Source organism: Balaenoptera ricei, chromosome 5, assembly GCF_028023285.1.
Source record: "Balaenoptera ricei isolate mBalRic1 chromosome 5, mBalRic1.hap2, whole genome shotgun sequence".
Taxonomy (NCBI): domain Eukaryota; kingdom Metazoa; phylum Chordata; class Mammalia; order Artiodactyla; family Balaenopteridae; genus Balaenoptera; species Balaenoptera ricei.
In genome coordinates, this window is record NC_082643.1 from 44,525,004 (window position 1) to 44,547,789 (window position 22,786).

General features: G+C 38.2%; 1 protein-coding gene across 1 annotated transcript; it reads left to right on the forward strand.

Moving 5' to 3' along the window:
* Positions 1–2,469: 2,469 nt before the first annotated feature.
* On the forward strand, positions 2,470–20,958 carry LOC132365865 (protein transport protein Sec31A-like). The gene is made up of 7 exons (XM_059922763.1): positions 2,470–2,540; positions 10,477–10,515; positions 12,024–12,082; positions 13,591–13,854; positions 16,239–16,358; positions 18,786–18,857; positions 20,369–20,958. Exons 2-7 carry the CDS (start codon positions 10,488–10,490, stop codon positions 20,546–20,548), a joined length of 723 nt encoding a protein of 240 aa, XP_059778746.1. The 5' UTR covers positions 2,470–2,540; positions 10,477–10,487; the 3' UTR covers positions 20,549–20,958.
* Positions 20,959–22,786: the final 1,828 nt, after the last annotated feature.

Genomic DNA, 22,786 nt, shown 5'->3' on the forward strand with positions numbered 1-22,786 from the left:
TTTAAATCTGATTTCACTGAATATTTTTTCCTTTCTTCTTCTTCCTCCTCCTCTTCTTCTTTTTTTTTTTTTTAGCATCGTAGAGAAGATAATATCGCCTTGTGGCATTTATACTTAAATTTCTGAAGCATTAGTTGTGGATGGACTTTAGTAGAGATGGAAAATCCTAGTGACTTACTATAAACATCATAGATCCTATTTTATGAGGCTGTTAGCATCTCTTGCCATTCATTGTTATTATTGCTTTGGATCTGTCTAATCTTTAAATCACACAAAATGTCTTGCTCAGAAAATGTGTCTTGAAGAAGACAGTATGCACGAAATGCAGTTTTTTTACAGAACTTTTTTTTTTTTTTAATTCCATTTCAAAGATTATAAATCCATCTGGCAAGATTTTTGGTTCCAGATGTAATCCTCCTTTTTACCATATTCTCATTTCCTAGGGAGAAAATCCTCCACCTCCAGGCTTCATAATGCATGGGAATGTTAATCCAAATGTTGCCGCAGCTCAGCTTCCCACATCTCCCGGCCACGCGCACACCCAGGTGCCACCTTATCCACAGCCTCAGCGTAAGTAGTGTGACCCTGAAGTCTTGTCACGGCAGCATGTCTCGTTTTATCCCGTGTAGTAACTGTTTACTTTGAAGCTCCAAAGCCATGATCAAATCAGCTGTAACAAGTAAAGAAAGAACCATTCTGGGTAGGACTTGAGTCCTTGCTCTAGCGAAGCATGGTTTCCCTGGGAGGCATCCTGAATCAGCATGCGAGGAAACAGCTCCTGTGTCAGTCCATTCAGAACAGTTGGCTCTTATTCCTGAGCCTGTTAAAGAGAGTCAATTGTGCCATGATGTTGGTATAAAAAAACAGAATTTTAGAAATTATTTGGTACATATTCTTTTCCTTTAGGCAAGATGATGCAAACCATTTTTGGAAAATTGGTTCCAAGGGACATTTGTTGTCGTCTTCCATTTATTTAATTTTTTTAGGAAACAGACTATTTTTTAGAGCAGTTTCAGGCTCACAGCAAAATTGAGTGGAAGGTACAGGAAGTCTCGGTATACCTCCTGCCTCCGTGCACAGCCTCCCCACCACAGACATCGTGCACCACGGTGGTCCATTTGTTACAGTCAGTGAGCCTACACTGACTCACCATTTTCGCCCGGAGTAGTTTATCTTAAGGTTCCCTCTTGGTGTCAGACACTCTGTGAATTTTGACAAATGTATAATAATGACCTTTCCCCTATTGGCTTTCATTCTTTTTAAGAAACTATTTACACTTGCAAAGTAAAACATCACCTCTATTTTAAAATTTAAAATAAGCAAAAATGCAAATCTCAAAGTGGATAATTATATGACTGAACAACTACTATAAAACAAGAGGATGTTACCTAGCAAGAACTCATCTCAACGAGTGTGTTCTGTGCTCATAAGATGGGTGTTCTTACTTAACATGAGTACAAATTTGATAGAGCTTTTCACTCAGTGCTCAGCGTGAAAGTGCTGTCTTCAGGGTAGAATGAGCACAATTCTGTTGGATTCCCTCTGCAGAGGTTCATATTCTGCCCATGGTCACACAAAAGGTAATGGTATCTGGGTTCAGGTCTTTGCATTAAAACACTAGTTGGCTGTCTGATTGCTTACTAACCAACTTTGTACAGAGTAAGAAATATAATAATTGTCTTGTCAGGGATCATACAGAGTTGCCTGTTAATCTGGAACTGTGCTCAAACCCAGAATTTGAGTAGCTGATGATTTTCCTAGATGTTGGAGACGGTATCTGATTCATAACAATGGTGCTCACCCTACAGTTGTTAGGGTGGAAGAGGTCTTGAGCTGCCACCAAGCTCCCTTAACTTTTACTGTGAAGGGGACTGCTGTGGGTGTGTAATTCCTGCATGGCTCCACCTGATGGCTAGTAGGTGTCACTGCAGTCTTCACAGGAACAGGACGGCTCAGAAGAGGGTCAGTCTTCTGGTTCTCCGGTCTGATGACTCAAAGATTTTCATAGCCAGCAGCAGTCTGGAGATGGCAGGGTTCAAAGACTGGATCCAGTGACTTTTGGCATAGTTAGGGCATCCAGACTATCAAAAGCATAACTTGTTTTAAGTGGGTAATGTTTGGTTGTAGCTTATTATTAGAAGAATTGAAAATAATTTCCATCGAATGAGATAACTTTGGTTTTCTGTTGCTGTCTGAATAAATGTGTAACTAATTAAAGTCTCTGCTCCTTCTCCCTGGTGTAGCTTCTCAGCCAGCCCAGCAGTATTCCTTCGGAACAGGGGGGTCAGCAGCGTATCGACCTCAGCAGCCTGTTGCGCCCCCTGCTTCAAACGCTTACCCTAACACCCCGTACATATCTTCCGCTTCGTCCTATTCCGGGCAGTCTCAGCTGTACACAGCACAGCACCAGGCCTCTCCACCTACCTCCAGCCCCACCGCCTCGTTCCCTCCTCCCCCTCCCTCTGGCGCGTCCTTCCAGCTCGGCGGACCAGGAGCTCCCCCGTCATCTTCAGCGTATGTGCTGCCTCCTGGAGCAACAGGTACACTGCCTGCTGCCGGCGAGCTGCCTGCATCCCAAAGAACAGGTCTGCGCTTGAAAGGGACTTGGTTTGCCTCCCTCTTTTATTTTTTCCTGATCACGTGGGTGCATGGAGGCGAATTATTTCTAACTATAAACTGGGCAAGGTGAGGTATGGATTTAATTGTATAACAAATTCTAAAACTATTTCTAAAAGTGTGATTTTCCCATAGTGAACTTTAGTTGCTAAATGAGAAAAGCTTTAGAGCTTTAAAAGGGTAAGAGTATATAATCTGCCATTGAATTTAAAATAAGCGGTAAGAAATTAGTTGGCCAGATAAGTGGTGGTTGGAACTAGATTTAATTGACACTAATTTCTTTGCCAGAGTAAAACGATGCTCTGTGTTCTTCCTGGATTTTCAGTTTTTAAAATTATTTGTGCCTTAAATTCATTCATAGAGATTAAATAATATAGGGTCTTAATGAGGCTGTACAAATTTTGTAATTATGTTTGTTTGTAAAGGTGAGCAAGGATCTCGACGTGTATTGAAAGGAAAAAAGTGAAAGAATGCAACTCTGACAGAATCTCTAAGACAGCAGAAAGTATACAGTAGTGCAAGGATTCTCTCCATTAGGACAATTCTACCCTCACAAACATTTTGGAAATTTCTAGGCATTTTTGTTGTTGACAGTGTAGTTTTGCCTGAAATTTTCTAATTAAAAGCATAATTTAAAATTATTTTTATAGTAAATACACATTTTATAGATTCTTTTTATCTTTCATGTTACAATTAAAGCATTATATTAATTTTTTATGAGTAGGTAATATTATCTGATTTTCATGTTAGGATTGTAAAAGGGGCCTCAGAAGTATGTATTACAAAAAGAGATCAATGAATCGGGGCAAGAACCACTAACATAGCAAAGAATTCAGACTTCGGAATCAGACTTCCTGTGTTTGTATCACAGCTTCACTCCTTTCTAGTTATGTGACCTTGAATAAGTTACTTAACTTTTAAGCCTCAGTTTCCTCATAATAGTAATAGTGTGTACGCATAAGCTTAGGAAGAGATTGAAAACATTTGGGGACGGTGACTGCAAAGTTAGCCGTGATGACACCTCGCCCAGAATTAGAGCTCTGGGCCTTTTCCTTTTGTCCCTGGTTTAATGTATACTTGTTACTAAGGGTATTTGAAAATAGTTTCCCTTTCAGATTATAATTGATGGTTTTTTTTTGTTTGTTTGTTTGTTTTTTATAATTGATGGTTTTAAACGAGAGGGGCAAAACAGAAGTGAGTCTTGCTTTCTAATACTGAAGTTGTTCCTGGAAGGCCAGTATATGTTTTTCTCTTTTTATCTGCTAAGCAGTAGCTTTAATAACTGAAAACACTGGTCATATAATAGGATTTATTGAGGAAGTATTTTTTTTCTTGGAAGTCTTATGGATCCAGAATTATACACATATCTCCTTCTCTCTTCTTTGATATATAATATTAAAGTCCAAAGTACCAAAAATCATACACACAATATGTATCAGCATTTACTGCACAAATAAAATTTGTATAATTTTCAATACAGATATTTCAATAGGTTGATATTTAGAGAGGAGTGTTCATTCAATTGTAGAGTTCAAAAAATTACCTTTTGAAACCTGGATGAGCGAAAACAGTATATATTCTGAATAGTTGGGTAATAGCTTGAGTGAAAGATGGATTCAAGTAAATCCCCACATAGGAAAGTGGTGCAGGGAAGTAGGAAAGTGAATTATCATTTATTGAACATACATTGGACATGTACCAGCACTGCCGTATATTTTCTTATTTCTCATAACCATGAGAAATAGGAATAATTATTTTTTTAAAAATTGCCATGAGGAAGCTTGAGTTTCCTAGGGTTGTGTATAATGTTTTCATGATTGCACGGTGATAGTCTCCAAGCTGAGATACAACTGAGATACCCAGGTCTCTCAGTCTTCAGAGCCCATGTTCATTCTTCTTTACCAGATAGTCTAGTCCTGATGAAAGCAGTAGAAATAGCTATCAGTGTTGGAATTACAGAAACATTTAGCATCACTATTTTAAGCATTTGCTACTTCATCATCTAAGCTAAATATTTGCATGGGTATTTTTTTCCTCCTTAAGCTAAAGGGCATTTGGCCTTATAATAAAGTCTTTGCTTATGTACAAAGTAACAATGTTCTAACCTGGCTGAGAAGCAGAGTAACTAATAGGAAGATGAAGCCATACATTTTGCAATACTCAGCATGCACTAAGCTAGCTGCTTTGTTACCTCTTGCATGTTAGTAGTCCCTGTATTTTAATTAACAGTTAGAGCTTTACCTTATTTTATTTTTTGATTTCCTAAAAAGTTTGCTTAGGTTATACAGATAACTGTGACTAAAAGTTTTATCTTTGTTCTAATAGGTCTTAGATTATTATATCATGGTTTTCTACGGGACTTGGAAATTCCACTTGTCCGGTGGATTCTTCTTGATAGACACTAGGATTTTCAAGCCCTGTAACTATTAGTGAACCACAAAATTATGTGTGCACTGCTCAGAGAAACTCATGCTGCAATCATCAAAACATTCATTCAGTAAATTCTTAATGAGAACCTGCTCAGTCTATAATCAGAATTATTCTCGGCACAGGTAAGAAGGCAGAAAAGTACAGTACATTTCTATTTCTAGTGAACAGCACATAGCTTTGTTGTAAGTTGGAACATAAAATTTGTATTTGGGCCAACTTTTGGAAGACATTAAATGTCAGGGCAAGAAATTTATACTTCATACAGTAAGAAGAAAATTTCTAGTGGAGGAGTTTGAACTACTGAGAGGCATGGTCAAAGTGGTACTTTAGGGAAGTTAACCTGGAGATGGTTCTGCAAAACAGATTGTGGGCAGCATGGCAGAATCAGAGGCAAGGAAAACAGGCTGTCTCCAAGTTCAAGGTATAAAGTGCTAACAGCCTAAGTTAGTATAGTGCGACATGTTTCAGTGGTGGCAGCACAAAAAGCAGGAGGTTTTCCTAGCTTTACTGTGCAGGATAAGTAAGCTACTGCTTGTACCCCCCCACCTTTCTTTTTTGTCCCTGGTTTAATGTACACTTGTTACTAAGGGAGAGCACTTTCAAATGTGAAGGCCCAAGAAGTTTACTTAGAAAACTTTTCTGATAAAATGTCAAGCTCTCATGAAGCTGTTTTTGAGTAAACAGTATTAAAAAATGGAAAATTTAATTTGGGTATATATATATATGTATATATATATAGTCTTGTGCTCCTTCACATAGAAGAGTCTTGAAGGGGCATAATATTGAATATTTTCGTGAAACAGTGGGCTGAAAAAAAATTTTTTTTAATTTTCATAAACATTCCGTAGTCAAATTATAGTACCTGGTTTTTAACCCTTTAAACAAAGGAAAGGATCATGATAGCCTTCCTAATTTTTCTTTGGATAAATCTGTTTTATCTCGTGTCATTGGAAAATGACCTTAAGGATTCATTCTCTCTAAATTTAAATTTTTAACTTTGTGGTGCCTTTTAAAAAATGTGACGTGCGAGGCTAACGGCGAAGGGGGAGGTGTATGATTAACAAGGATGCTCTGTCCTCTGCGTCTCAAATGATCTTTTAGCCAAAAGTCTCCATACCATTGGCACTAATATCCTTCTGTGAATCCACTGAGAGTATCTTAGCCAGTGCCTACATCCTACCATTATGCAAGAACACCTTGAGAAGGTTCCCATAGAGAAGTGAGATTCAAGTAAGGATGGTAGCAACTCCACTTCTGTATGTGAGACCAAGCGCTTCTCTCTTCCTTCCCTAAAAACCATGTGGAGGACTAATCCCTACACTAAGGTGGATAAGGGTCTCCAGAATCCAGTGACATGCCATATTCAGTTTTTAAGTTAATTTTCCCTTGATTTTTAGTAATTTTTTACTGTAGGATTTTGAAAGACCTCAAATAGTATAGAGAATAAAATTAAAATTATCTGTAATTCTGCCACCCATATATAACCACTAATAATTTAGGTGTATTTATTCCCTTCGTACGCATATATGCACACATATATGTATGTATGCATATATTAAAGTTCTTTTAATGTAGAATATACATAACATAGAATTTACCATTTTAATCATTTTTAAGTGACATCAAGTGCATTTACATTATTGTACAGTCATCACCACTAACTACAGAACTTTTTTGTCATCCCATACTGAAATTATGTAGCCATTAAACACCCCCACCCCCCCGTTTTCCCCAGCCCCTGGTAACCACCGTTCTACTTTGTCTCTATGTATGTATTCTAGGTACCTCATATAAGTAGTCATACAGTTTTTTCTTCTTGTAACTGGCTGTTTCACTGTCTTTAAGATTCATCCATATTATAGCATGTAATCAGAATTTCGTTTTTAAAGCTGAGTAATTGTCCACTCTATGTATATACCACATTTTGTTTATCCATTAACCCACACATGGGCATTTTGGCTGTCGTGAATAATGCTGCTATGAACATGAGTATACAAATATCTGTTCAAGTCCCTGGTTTCAGTTCTTTTGGGTATATACCCAGAAATGGAATTACTGGATCAAATAGTAATTCAGTGTTTAATTTTTTGAGGTGGTGGCACTATTTTACATTTTCACCAACAATGCGTAAGGGTCCAATTTCTCCACATCCGCACCAACACTTGTTGTTCTCTGTTTTTTTGTTTTTAATTCTTGCCATTCTAATGGGTGTGAAGATAATAGTATCTTATTGTATGCATGCATTTTTAAAGAATCGAGATCATAACTCCCACATACACTCATAATTTACATCTTACTACTTTCCTTAATATTACACCATGAACCATTTTTCAATGTTCTTTAAAGTCATTGTCGTGTTTAAAAAGAGAGTAAGAAAGAGATTTATGCCCATTTTTAAGGTTTTTTGAAAAGGTAAAAAAGATTATCTTCCCTTACTAGTTTTATGAGAGAATTATGTCCAAGACTAGACTGTGCTATCTTTTTTTAAACATATTGACCAAGAGTATCATTTTGCACATCCATAATGAACCCCCATAATACTGTCTCCTGTAGATATTCACGTTCTTCATTTAGTTTGTTTTACCTAGTGTTGCTATTAAAGTGTGTCTCCATAAAGTAGAGGTTAATTTAATTTTTTTTTTTTTTTTTTTTTTTTATGGCTGTGTTGGGTCTTCGTTTCTGTGCGAGGGCTTTCTCTAGTTGCGGCAAGTGGGGGCCACTCTTCATCGGGGTGCGAGGGCCTCTCACCATCACGGCCTCTCTTGTTGTGGAGCACAGGCTCCAGACACGCAGGCTCAGCAATTGTGGCTCACGGGCCTAGTTGCTCCGCGGCATGTGGGATCCTCCCAGACCAGGGCTCGAACCCGTGTCCCCTGCATTGGCAGGCAGATTCTCAAGTACTGTGCCACCAGGGAAGCCCTAATTGTGTTTTGAAAAAGTCATATTTAAACAATTTAAAGATATAAAAGCAAAAGTATTGAGGGGTTAGAATCATAGCTAAGATAAAACTGTTAAATTGATCAGAGATTTGAACAAGGATTTTCTGGGCTGAAATAAAACATATTGCTAAATATATTGCATGGTTTGAGGTTAGGAGGGGCCAGTTAGGCATATATTTTGGTGGGAACTTTGATTATTGTACAGTCGTTATTTTCAATTCAAAAGGCAGCCCACCCTCAAGTTACGAAGGATAGCCAACTGGCTATATGTTCCTGTTGAAAATCTTTTTGTTTCTTATTTCATTCAGTTTTACTCGTAACTTTCAATTTAATTTGATTTCATTATAACTTTGGTGTCATTCTACCAAAGGGTCATATGAAATTGTTCCACATACTTTTTTGTGCTGCTAATAGTTGGTGAAATCAGGATACCCACTCAGGCTTTAATATTCAAGGCTAAGATCACTGCCACGAGAGATTAGAGGAAAAACTGGTCTCACCTACTTCTCCCACATTTCATAGGGCTAGAGAGGAGGCATGTTGTTGAGACTGCTCCCTGAAAAAAACGATCAAGGCCAGGGTACCTCCAGTACTTTTAGGTTTTTCACACCGTTGACTCCCCACCGCCCCGCCCCAATGCCAAAATCCAAGGATGCTCAAGTCCTTTATATAATGTGGTGTCGTATTTGCATATAACCTATGCACATATACTTTTATGTCTAGATTGCTAATAATACCCAATACAATGTAAATGCTGGGTAAATACTTGCAGCAAATTCAAGTTTTGCTTTTGGGAACTCTTTGGAGTTTTTTCCTTCCTGAATGTTTTTGATCCTCAGTTGGTTGAATCTGCAGATGTAGAACCTGGGGAGGGACTGTATATTGACCCCCTCAACCCAGAAGCTGAAGTCTGGTGCTAGTGAGTACAGTGAGTAGTTTCAAGTCAGGTCTGTCAGGTCTGTCCTCTGTCATAACACACACACAGTGACTCCCAGAGATTTATTAACTGTAGTGCTGTGAGGTCATATCTTGCATGGGAAGTTAAATTGTAAAGTCATCATTTAAGACAAAAATAAGAAATCACTTAAGAGTCAGTTATCCGTGATCACCCCTTTCTTCAGTTAAGCCCTCACGAAGAAGTTGCCTGTGGTCAGAAGCCATATTGCATGAGAAACATCTATCCTTAGCGCCATACAGAGAAATTCCAAACTGTGGCATTAGTTCTCCCACCTCACAGTTTCTCTGGGGCATGTGCTTCTTGAGTAGAGCTCAAACTGAATTGAACTCACTAGTTAATGCTGTATACTCTCGATTCCTCTCTCCCCGAGTTCAACTATCATAACTCCCACATACTTACGGGATTCCCGTAAGTTGTATGTGCATATGATGTATCCCGTAAGTTGAATTCCCGTAAGTTGTATGTACATATGATGTATCTACACTGCATGCTTTTGATTGGAGACTGGGCCTGGACCAATCCTGAACATCCGACAATTTTGGAATTGCTGTATTAGTTCTCAGCCTTCTTTCCTCTTGTCCACTGCCAGTAACTTCAGTTCTTTTAAGAGAAGTAGTGATTCCTGGAAGATTTGTGCTAAACAGTCTGCAAATCTGTATATTCTTATAGAGAAGACCATATGAGATGGTTACATATTTACTGGGCCTGTTCCCATTTATGCTCATATTCATGGTGTGACCCCAGAAATTACAGTTCCTCCAGAATGCAGATCCTTGGGGCCTCCCAAATCCAGCAGTAAAGTAGCACCTCCTTGTTAAGATCGTCTAACATGCTTATTATCTTTAACAATGTAGTGTTGAAGTCTGCACGACAATGCAGAAATCCTCCCATTTCTCTTTAAAACCCTGCTACTTAAAGAGGATTTGGACCAGCAGCATTGGCATTACCTGGGAGCTGGCTGAAGCAATAGAATCTCAGGCCCTACACTATACCTAGTGAATTAGAATCTGCATTTTTGCAAGATCTTCAACTGATTTGGATTCACAGCTTTAAAAAATACTAAAATGGACACAGTTATAATATGTTAGGAAGTGCTCTCATGAATGAATTAGCTTTGCCCACAAACTGATTACTTTCTTAATTCGATAGAAGCCATTTCACGTGACTTGATTAAAAAGTAAGTTTTATTCCCTTATAAAATAAGTTTCTTCTTTCTTGGGGTTGATGGAGGGAGGAGAAACAATTATAAAATGAGTAGAGTTTACAGTTTGCAGGGCAGAAATAGAGACACAGATGTAGAGAACAAACGTATGGACACCAAGGGGGGAAAGTGGTGGGGGGGGGTGGTGGTGGTGTGATGAACTGGGAGATTGGGATTGACATGTATACACTAATATGTATAAAATGGATAGCTAATAAGAACCTGCTCTATAAAAAAATAAATAAAATTCAAAAATTCAAAAAAAAATGAGTAGAGTTTAGAATATCTTTGATGATAATACTGTTTAAGTGACTTTTACATTTTGTCTACAGAAAATCAGACTATGCAAGACCAGGCATCTATGTTGGAAGGTGAATTAGTTACAAAATATATCTTTGGAAATCTTTGAATCACTGACTATAATTAATGATTGGATATTCACAATTATGCATGTGAACTTTAAAGCCGATAATACCCTAAATCTGATCAGTTCTTAATGGAATCAAATCTTAGAACTGACTGAATTAACACAGTGACACAAATGATCTTGAATCATAAAAGTTGTCTATTTTATATAGACTGAAAGACAAGGCTATACCAAGGTTGTCTTAGATATAAGAAAGATTAGAAGGTGATGGGAGAGATTTGAATGATTAGTCTGTGTATAATGAGAACTTTAAGAATTTGTTAAGCAAATAGCAGCATGTGGTTTAATATTTTGTGATTAGCTCTTGAATGTTTTGAGGCTCATTTGGCGTTCTGTCTCCTAGTCACCTTGTAGAAAATTAATTCTACTTTTAAAATCAAGGCAAATGAGTGCATGCTGGTTAGGAGAAGATCTTGTTTTTAAAAAATTTCTATGACATTATGTTCTTTGGTTTGTTAAGCAATTTTGTTGTGATTTAATATCGTAGATATCAATAAAACAAGCAAAAGTAAAATACTGAAAGAATGTTTATTGAAAGAAGAAGAATTTTTTCTTTTACATATACACATACACAAAACTTAATAAGACGTAAAATGATTATATTTCGATTTAGTAATTATCTTATCTCTGGCATGTTTTATTCCATTTTTCTTTAAAGATACAGGCATTCAATAAAGATGTTTTAAAAAAATTTTTTTAAAGATACAGGCATTAAGTGCCTTAATATGAGTTCTACTACTCATATTCATTTCTCACTTTGAGATGACAGGTTTTGGGAGATTTGAGGGGGGAGGAAATTTCCTAAAGGTGACAGTAGTTTAATTTTATATTTGCTGCCAGCCTGGAAATTTTTTTTTTGGGGGGGGGGTATTAAAAAAAAAAATCTTACCACAGATATGTGAATGCCTTTTTCTACTTTATAGGTTGTTCTTAACGCAAAGGTGATAAAAACATACTGGTGTTGCGTAGTTGGGCTCTGTTTTTTTAACAGTGTTTCTACCATGTGGATGATTTGGGTATGCTGAATTGCTCTCTGGGGAAATAGGAGATTGCCACTTTTATTCTTTTTTTGTGTGTTGAATATATCAGAAACCTTTTTTTTTTAGCAGACTCAGGTGATTTATTTTGTCTTTCTTAGGAGAGAATTGTTTGAAGGTTGTATACCAATATAGACATAAAAGCTTCACTATCCTTAAATTTAGTACAACTCTTTCACTTTAAAAGGAAATAATGTCAAGACATGCTGCTTTCTAAGCCAAGGCCCTGTGATTATTAGAGGGAATGAGTTTGAGAGTCCAGGGCTACTAGTGATCCCAGCAGCTCAGCTGGTAAAACTTCTGTGACAGTTATCTCAGGGTGAAAGTAAAATTTGAAGGTATTATATGATGGACACAATTTAGTTTTCTTCTTTTCAGGATTCTAAAGGAAAATGCCCTCTATTATCTGTTATAGGTTCTCAGAATGGTTGGAATGATCCTCCAGCTTTGAACAGAGTACCCAAGAAGAAGAAGGTACTAGAAAAAGATGTCTATTCAGTTGCCTACAGGTGTCCTGTCAATCATGTAGCCACCTGAAGCACACCACACTTCACTGTTCCTTTAAAGGCAAAGCTGACTGACTGATATACTTAATATGTGTATTTCAACTTACATCTTCTAATCCATGAAGGGAAGGAAAGAAAGTACAAAATAGTATGGTGGTATGAATTAAACCCTTTTTAAAAAACAAGATGTAAATTCCCAGCAGATCTTTGCCAAAGAGTAGGAAACAAAATTTCATGCTTCTCAAATGGTTTTTTTTTAGGAGTTACTTTGGTTTTGGGTTCTAACAGTAATCATGAATTTGTAATTATATTTTGGACTATTTTTGTCTATCACATACAATATGAAAAGAAAGAGCCTTGTAGCTGAGCATCATTTAGATGTTAATAACTGTTGAGAGCTGTTAGAACATAACTTAAGATTCTTCTTTCCTTCTTTTACCCCAAGCCTTTTTTTTTTTTTTTTTTTACTTCTAGTGATTTCTGTCCCCCAAGTATAGTAATGAGAGGCCAGAATATAAAATTGGGAGATACTAAATGATGAAACCGCCCCCCCAAAATTAGGTCAATGATAATCAGAAATTTAATCTACTACTTTGAGTGTGATTGATCATTAAGTAGGTATCACTTAATGATCTAGGAAAAAGGTATTATATCTGATCACGTAACACACACAAACACATATTTGGCATATCTGATCCCAGTATGGCTAGATATAATTCTCCAGACTTTGACATCCTCTTTCAAAAACACCATGGTTTTGGCCCATTATGGGATAAGTGTGGAAGGTAAAGGGGAAACAAAGGTCCAGGTTTGAGCTCCCAGCCCTCTTAGCTAGATTAGCTTTACTTTTATGTTTTTCTCTAGAATTCTGCATAAAATTTCATTTTAAAAAGTATTCTACTGTTATTAAAAAAATTTTTTTCACCATGGAATAGTCTAACTCCCTTATTTATTTTTTTAAATTTTTTTATTGAAGTATAGTTGATTTACAGTGTTGTGTTATTTACTGCTGAACAGCAAAGTGATTCAGTTATACATGTATGTGTGTATACATTCTTTTTTAAATATGTTCTTTTCCATTATGGTTTATCATAGGATATAGAATATAGTTCTCTCTGCTGTACAGTAGGACCTTGTTGTTTATCCATTCTATACATAAAAGGTTACATCTGCTAACCCCACCCTCCCATTCCAACTCTCCCCCAACCCCCTTGGCAACCACCAGTCTGTTCTCTATGTCCCTGATTCTGTTTCTGTTTCATAGATAGGTTCATCTGTGTCATATTTTAGATTCCACATATAAGGGATACCATATGGTATTTGTCTTTCTCTTTCTGACTTACTTCACTTAGTGTGATAATCTCTAGGTCCATCCATGTTGCTACAAATGGCTAACTCCTTTATTTAAAACTGAGGAGATGTTGTCATCATACCGTTGTTTTCCATACTCTTGGTGCCTTTTATTTCTTTTTAAAGATGCCTGAGAACTTTACGCCTCCTGTTCCCATCACATCACCAATCATGAACCCCTTGGGTGACCCCCAGTCACAGATGCTGCAGCAACAGCCTTCAGCTCCAGGACCACTATCAAGCCAAGCTTCCTTCCCGCAGCCACACCTTCCAGGTGGCCAGCCCTTCCACGGCATACAACAATCCCTCAGTCAACCAGGGGTGCCTCCGTCTTTTTCAAAGCCCAATATTGAAGGTGCCCCTGGGGCTCCTATTGGAAATACCATGCAGGTAACAGTAAATCTGTGGAAGTGGGAGATGGCTCTATTTCGGTATGTTTTCTTAACGTTTTAACTTTTATGGTTATACCTTTATTATTACCTCAATTTGATTTCAATTTAGACAACTTAAAAATAATACCTTTTTTTAAAGCTTGTTCATGTATGTGTATTATTTTTCAATGACAAGGCCATATACAAACTTTCTAGAAGGAGCTTATGTATTTACTAGTATATGTTAACAGTAACTTGGCAATTACAGTATTTCATTTGATCTAATCAGTAGCCACAATTTAAGATCAGTTGAATCCATATTTGCATCCAATGTTGCTAGGCAGAAGCTGTTTCCAAAGGTTTTTTCCTTTAAAATAGAAAATGAAAATGTAATGAGTTATATATTTTCTTGTGTATGTGTAAGAGCTAATAATATAGCCATATCTTTAGATGGAGATGTAAATTTGTGCTTGCTTTTCACATACAAACAGCTAGTTGGCAGGGCTCTAGATGATGAAAAATCTATCATATTTCCATATAACTGACTTAGACATACAAAGAGAAACATTTTGATCTATTCATGAAAAGTAAAGAGGTTGGGTCACAGCTCAACATAAGATGAAATCAATTCCTGCCCAAGTATAAAACTAGCTCTTCTGTGTGTTACTGTCTTTGACTCTCTGAAGTCAAACTTGTAAAGATTATATCTCTACCACAAGACTATGTTTTGCGGTTAAGAGATTTCTGCCTAAGGGACTTCTAAACATTGACAGTTGCATTATAAAAACAAGTGTTTTGATGGAGATGGGAGGACCCTCTTCTTTCCACGAGAATATATAAAATTACAAAGATGCACTGTTAATTTTTTATAATTACACGTCTGTGGTGTTTGTGAAGCCATCCACTTTTGTTTAGAGCTGGGTGCTCATGCTGTGCTCATCTGGGCCAGAACCCCAGTTACCGCTGAAAGGGAGAGCTGCACGGATGCGTGTGTTCAGCCAGGCCCTAGTGTCCAGCTTCCTCTCCACCTGGATGTCTCTGGGGCACCTCACACTTAACATATCCAGAATCTAACTCATCGTCTTCCTCCCAAACCTAGTCGTCTTTTGGTGTTTCCTGTTTCAGCTAATGGCACCATAACCCTTCCTATTTAATCCAGCCAAAAACCTGGGCATCATCTTTATATTCTTTTTCCTTTAACCTGTTTTTCAGAGCTATCCCCGAGTCTTGTTGATATTACTTTAAAATCTCTCTCAAATCCCTTCTCTAGTCCCTTTTCCAGTCTAGTCCGTGCTACCTTCGTCTCCAGTCTTAAGCAGTGCAGGAGTCTCTAGTTGGTCTGCCAGCATCTACTTTGACCCATCTCTTATCTGGTCTTATCTCCTCATTGCTTAAAACCTTACAGCTTCCCATTGTTCTCAGGATAAAGACCAAAGTATTTCACATTGTCTGGAATCTCTCAGCTCACACTCCTCCTTGCTCGCTCTCTCTGCTCCAGCTACAGTGACCCCCTTTCAGTCCCTTGTATCATGATCCTGCCTGTGTACACGTTCTTCTGTCTGGAATGCATTTCCTCCCCCATTTAACTGGTTAACTCCTACTTACCCTTCTGATATAACTTCCTTAAAGAGCCTTCCCCTCAGTTAAATCCCAATTATGTTGTCTGTTGGTTCCAGTGATGTTAACTTACTCACAGTTGCTATTTTACATACATTTTTGACATTTTAAAACTTTCTCTTCCATCAGCCTGTAAACTCCCTGAGGGATGAGATCATTTCCGTATTGGCTCACCAATACCTAGCCAATGCCTAATACATAATTGCCTAATGTTTTCTATGAGTGAACTAATCAGTCAAAACTTTAAACACTTACACATTCCTTCTTTGTTTTCCCATCTGTACATTCAGTAAGATCATGGTCTCTTCTATCCTCACCTTTGGTGTAATCTTGCAGTTTGATAATAGCCCAGCTAACACCCTCCAAGAGTAAACCAAAGAATAGAAGAACGTCAGGATAAACAAAAATGAGCCAACAAGCAAAGCAAGCAGCCACTCCAACCAGCCAACTTTGTAAATGTCTTGTTCTTTTTATTTCCTACTGGCACAGGTCTCCTTCCCATCAGTTATATAAAATAGTGATCAACGTATGTTCCATAATTAATCAAATACTTTATATCCAATCCTATTTTTGAATAGAAGCTGTAGAAAGAGTACCTGTATATCTTCTACTGAATATCTGATTTTCATGTTTGCTTATCCCAAGTGATTTCACATGTTAATTTTTCATTTGATTTTGAATAGCCTATCTACAAGGTCGTTGGTTTCTCTTTATCACAGATTCAGGGCTTTGTGTATAGGTAACTTCTGGTCATTTCTAGTCATTTTATGGTATTATTTATTCCAGCATGTGCAGTCTTTGCCAACAGAAAAAATTACCAAGAAACCTATTCCAGATGAACACCTCATTCTAAAGACCACATTTGAGGATCTTATTCAGCGCTGCCTCTCTTCAGCCACAGATCCTGTATGTATTTTTTATTTTGCTTAATTAAAAGAATCCCTTATGGAGGGCTTCTATAATGATTGCTTAAAGTCTTACAAGATGTATTTTGAAAGTTTATGCAAAAGTAGTAAAGCTAGCACTTATATATAGTTTGCTGTACATATAAAAACACATTCAACTGCTTTTTACATATAACTTTAATCTTTAAAACAACCTCATGGTAGGTAGGTTTGTCATATTTATTTACAGAGGAGGAAATTAAGGCAAAAAGCAGTTACGTAATAATTAAGGCAGAGCCAGCATTCGAACCTAGTCTGGCTCCAGAATTCATGCTTTCCACCACTATGCTGCACTGAGTCTCATCGGCAAACCTTATGCCTAGCACAAAAATACAACAGAACGGTGAAACTCAGATTTGGGGTTTCTTTCTGAGCTTACATCAAAGCTTTTAAAAGTAGATAGACAGTCTTTAACTTCGCAAAGACCTTAAAAATACTTCAGTGCTTTAGATATTGGAGTCATATTCATAGTCAAAGTAACTGATTTTACTCAGTTTATTAGAGGATGACTGTATTGGCAACAATAAAAGTTCCACAAAGCCAGTTTTGTTTTAGATGAAATTTCACTTTCTGCCAACAAACATTGAATATGTTTATTTAGTCACTGGCCGGTTGTCTGCTTGAAAAACAGCTTCTGGAATTTGTTGTTTCATCAAACACTGAGTATTAATGTGTGCAGCCTTCTGCCCGTCTTTTGGAAAGCAATTCCCTGCACTGCAAGTGTCAGGAAAGCAGAGGCAGGGGAAAGGTAACATAAACCTTAGCGCCTGGCATTCTGGGAGCGATGGGAAGACGAAGCTAGGAACAGAGAACAGGTGAGGCTGTTAAACAGGAAAGTGTACAGTGTCTCCTAGGCGGGCAGGTCCTCATCATACAAAATGGAGGAATCCTAATAAAAATGTGGGAAAGCTCCAGTCTTCCTTCAGGCATGAGTTAATGTAAATAGAGGTTGGGAGGACACCTCGTACATGGCCTAGCTTAATAAATTTTCGTTGAGCTTCACCTCCTCTAGGTCACCCTATCACCTTCCTTCTGGTTACCCAGGACCTCTGGGCAGAAGAGAAAGACAAACTGTTCCTGTCACTAGTTGGGGAGGAAGTTCAAATACCGCCCAGGACTCCTGCTGGTAGCTAGGTGGGATTAACTTTGAACCCTCCACAAAAGTCCATCTTAATCAATACTTGACATCATTTTTATAGTATGGCTTTATTCTTATTTCCACTTCAGTTATGTCCAAACAGCACAACGTAATTTTGCAGCACAGCTTAGTTTGTAAGGTTATCCTCGATGGCGTCACCTCTTCCGCACTCCTCTTCTGACACACTGACATTCCCTCCTCAAACATACCAAGCACGTGTCAGCATCAGAGACTTTGTACCTGTGGCTCCTTCTGCCTGGAACTCTTCCCCACAGAGCTGCATAGCTCTTGCTCACTTGTTCCTGGTGTCTGCTCAGATGTCCCATTAGCCGTCAGGACTTTCTTACCACGTCATACTGCCAACACTGCTGACCCCCTTACCCCGTTAACTTTTCTTCATGGCACTCACCACCATCTGACATACAATATATTGTTTATTTAGTACCTTTCCCCACCCAATAGAATATGAGATCCATGAGACACAACACTGTCCCAGCATGGCGCGTGGTAGTCACTCAGTAAATATTGAAAAGCAGTGTCACTTTTAAGGCTGTTGCATAATGTAGATATGAAGTTAATCACAGTATAATTTTAAACCTTTACTTTTAGGATAGTTTTCTCTCACTATACTTACAGTACTAGGATGAGGGTAGGAGGACTCCTTAATTTAAGAACTCATTTTAACACTTCCCTCTTAATAATCTTAAGCCACCGAAAGATAATTTTCTCCTTTTTTTGGTGTTTTAAAGGCCCAGAATAAGACAGGATTAAATGTACCAAATGTGACTGAGTGTATAAGTAGTACTTTGAGATTCCACAGTTCACCTGTATGTTTGCCTTCTAGCGCCCATAATGTTCATTTTATTTAATTTACAGTAACTGTTAGACATTCCTTTCTGTAGTACACTGACGCCTTGCTGCCTCCAGGTGGCCCTTCGTGTTGCCTGTGCACACAGAGTAGATGGGCACTCACTCACCTCACGTGAGCTGCAGTCCCTGTGAAATCAGCCAGTGCTCCACTTTGCACCCTAGGAGGAAGGCTCTCACTTTCTTGCCCTCCCTGCCTTAATAGATTACTGATCTCTGTTCTAATAATCTGTTCAAGTTCCTTGGTCCTAGCTATCTCCATTTCTTTATAAAATGAAGCTGTCCAACATCATGACTGTAAGGTTTAGTGAAATGATGTAAGGCAAGATCTTGGGATAAAAGTTACTGTTCATACATAACATACCTGTTTTTTCTCTCCTGCAGCAAACCAAGAGGAAGCTAGATGATGCCAGCAAACGTTTGGAGTTTCTGTATGATAAACTTAGGGAACAGACAGTAAGTTTGTGGGGAAAAGAAGGATTTATGATAATCATTTATTCCTGGTTGCTAGTAAAATAAGTGTCTCATCAGCACTTGCATGTAATATATAGTATGCTTGGGGGCAAAATGATCGTGACAGTTCATAGAATGGGCTTTTCTCTGTCTAAATCTTACATTTCAGTCACCGGGGATAAGGGGCTAGGGCAGTGTGTGTGTGTGTGTGTGTGTGTGTGTGTGTGTGTGTGTGTGAGAGAGAGAGAGAGAGAGAGAGAGAGAGAGACAGAGAGATTAGGAGGGAGAGAGAATTTTTAACCTTTTTTATGACAAAGAGCAGATTTACAAACTGGCCTGTACTGGTCCTACGGTAACTGGCCTTCTACTCATTTTTATATGTCCCTTGAATTAAGAAATCAGGGAGTGGGCAGATACTCTGTTTTCCAGAGACCAAATGTGTAATCTCTTTCATAGTCTAAGACTCTGATCCTTTTCTTTTAGAATAGCTATTGCACAAAGGCAAAGCCAAAGGTAGCCACAAATTGAGCAGATCAATGTGTATAACTATGAAGATGGTTGGCAGTAAGGAGTAAATGCCCTGTGTGTTCTGTTCTCTTGTCCCTCCCAACCTCTCCATTCCTTTCTAGAATTGTTTTGTTTCATTATTGAAAGCACTAGGAGAGAAAAAAAAGAATTGGGACTTTTTCACATTTTTGCATTTTAGCATTTCTCTTCCCTATTCCCCATTCCCCATATCAATGCCATCAGCTAAAAATAACCATTTGTCTCCTGAGAACCAAACCAGAGAAAGTTGATATAACAATGGAAGTGGCGTGGCCCATGGACTGATCCAAAATAAAGTCTTCTCTGAAAAGTATGGACATGTATGCCAAGTAATGACATGGGGGGAAAAAAAAAAACTAGAGGTCTTATGATTTTAAGAGATGACAGGATTATGAAAAGCAGTTAAGAACTGGCAAATTGAGTACATGATGAGGACTGTTGCCCTCCTAATGGCAGTGGACCAGAAGTGCAAGGTTTCTATTGTCCACAAGGTTTTAGAGTAAATTGGGCCCCTACTTTGAGATGTCATGATTAAGAATCGTGAAACTCCTTCATGTACATAGGAAAAATTTTTAAAGGTGTGAGACAGTTATCTAACATAATTTAGTTATTTAAAATATTTAAGTTATCTAAAATAAAATAATAAGAAAGCTCTTAAGTGGAGAGAGACATTAACATTTCAACTTGGGGAAGGAAATCTGGCTTTTCTGTAAGAAAATACCTGGCTTATCATACGTGTATAATTCGTAAATAATTCCTGACATAAATCATTTTGTCATGGTTCTATTTTATAACTTAAGTGTTGGTTGTTCCGAGATTCTTTCTAGAAATGCTCACCAGTTTATACATTTTTAAAATAATGTTTATTTCAAGCTCCTCTTAAATATCAGGGTTTAATGTTTATAGAGGGTCTCATGGAAAATTCTTCCTTAATTTAATTCTCTCTCTCAATTCCACCTTTATTTCAGCTTTCACCAACAATCATCAATGGTTTACACAACATCGCAAGGAGCATTGAGACTCGAAACTACTCAGAAGGATTGACCATCCATACGCACATAGTTAGCACCAGCAACTTCAGTGAGACCTCTGCTTTTATGCCAGTTCTCAAAGTTGTTCTCACCCAGGCCAATAAGCTGGGTGTCTAAAGGATGGCTTCACTCTCAGCCACTATTGCCGTTTTTCCAAAGAAACATGTTTTAAAAAACGATAAGATGTGGACCAGTCCTCCTTAGCATGTTTCCATAGCAGCCAGTCAAGAACATTTACATAGTTTCTGCAGATATACTCACCTTAGACCTGCTCAAAACCCTGGTGCTTTCTTTTGTTTTAATCTTTTATTGCCTGTGATGATTTTCCTATTCTGCAAATAATGTATTTCCTGGATTACACATAGTATGCTTTCCTGAAGTATTCTGATAAAATATGGTTTTTGAAACCTCAGGTTTACCTTTTGGAGAAGGAGCCTTTGGTTATGTGTAAAGCAGAGCTGAAACTAAATTTCTTTCATGTCCTCCCTACTTCCTCCGTGTCAATCAGATTAAAGTGTGTAATCCTATTTATGTGTCTGTAGTCTTTTTTTTAAACAGCTACTCACAGTTTAGTTTAATCTCTATTTTTTGTGGCTTTGGCTTCACTTTGGTCCTGAACAAATAACTAAATCTAGAGGCTGCTACATAGATGTTAGCAAATATTACTGAAAAGTGGGATCACTAGTTTTAAGTATCTATAGGAAAAGATTGAGCATTTTCATTCTGTAGGATGCATTGAACTTTTTTCTATTAATAAATGTTTTCAATATTCTGTTTGAGTTTTAAGATGGAATTGTCTCCATTTTATATTGAGAAACTTATTCATCCATTTTTTAAAAGTTACTTATTTTTCTGAGGTTTAAGTTCAGAAAGAAAGCTTTAACTTCTGTCAGCCTCCTGAATCGACATATTTTCAGACAGTATTTTCGTCAAATGATTTTATTGTAATCTGTCTTAAGAACAGTGTGGTAAACAAAAGATAATGGTCCCCATAGAATCTTGAGGAGAATTAGATACTAATAATTTTCGTTGTTTAAGCAATTTTACCTAAGTGAGTTGGAAAACTAGAAGATAAAAAGTGTGACTACTGTGAAGACAGGTGCTGTTTCAAGGACTAAGTGCAGTTCATCAGGCATTTTGCAGCCTAAGTGACACAGTTTGCAAGACCCTCTTAATTTCCTTTGCTGGGATACCCTGCTCACCAGATAAAACCCCTCTTTTAAAAAGAAAAATAGGGACTTCCCTGGTGGTGCAGGGGTTAAGAATCCGCCTGCCAAGGCAGGGGACACAGGTTTGAGCCGTGGTCCGTGAAGATCCCACGTGCTGTGGAGCAACTAAGCCTGTGCGCCCCAATTACTGAGCCTGTGCTCTAGAGCCCACGAGCTGCAACTACTGAAACCACGTGCCACAACTACTGAAGCCCGAGTGCCTAGAGCCTGTGCTCCGCAACAAGAAAAGCCACCGCAATGAGAAGCCTGCGTACTGCAACAAAGACTAACCCCCACTGGACTCAACTAGAGAAAGCCCACACACACCAATGAAGACCCAATGCAGCCAAAAAAAAAAAAGACATTAAAAAATAAAAATAGTTTTATAACTAAAAAAGGAGAACCTTGATAACATGTATGAGCATTGGAGACTCACGAGTGGGGTGATATATCAGCTCCCTGGGAGTTTGGTGGTCTGAGTCGGTCCTACGACTCACTGAAGTGGCGACTTGACCTTCTGGACCTGACCCTCGACTGTGGTGTCAGCCCAAGACCCCATCTGAACAGCAGGCTGGCCTCTAGTAATATTTTTGATGTATTGCCCTTATAGGTAGGATTTGTGTTATGGCTGCATGATTACCTTGATGTGACAATGGCATAACTGGCAGCGTTTTACAAAAAAAACATTCCAAAAGATGAGAAACAGGAATAGGTGGCAGTGGAGCCCTGACCAACCCCAAAGATTTTACAAGTATGAGTATAAACAAACGATTTGCCACTCACATCTGAGCAGCTGTTACAAGTGGATGGAGGTAAGAAGACTTGGACCCAAAATAGAGTTTAGTCTTTCAGTATGAAGATAACAGGAGATTATGGGAAGAGAGCAGTTTGTTTTCCTGAAGAAAAGCGAACAAGGAAAGGGGTGCGAGGGAAACTGGTAGGTGGGGCTGGGCGTTGGCTGGGAGACATAGCAGATCCCTGGGACGTGCTTTCTCACACTTCACCTGCTCCTCTCCTCCACTCTGCACGTGACCTTTTGGGCTGGATGGGATGGATGTACCTTAGGCCCCGTCTGAGAAGCTTTATGTGTGTGGGCTGCACGGCTGATGGAGGTGCTGGTTCATTCGAATAGTGTGGCAGCAGGAGA

Coding starts and splice junctions, on each gene's coding strand:
- LOC132365865 (XM_059922763.1), top strand. CDS start 10,488: ATGCAAGACCAGGCATCTATGTTGGAAG. Junction 10,516..12,023: donor CCAGGCATCTATGTTGGAAG/GTGAATTAGTTA, acceptor TATCTGTTATAG/GTTCTCAGAATGGTTGGAAT. Junction 16,359..18,785: donor TCTCTTCAGCCACAGATCCT/GTATGTATTTTT, acceptor TCTCTCCTGCAG/CAAACCAAGAGGAAGCTAGA.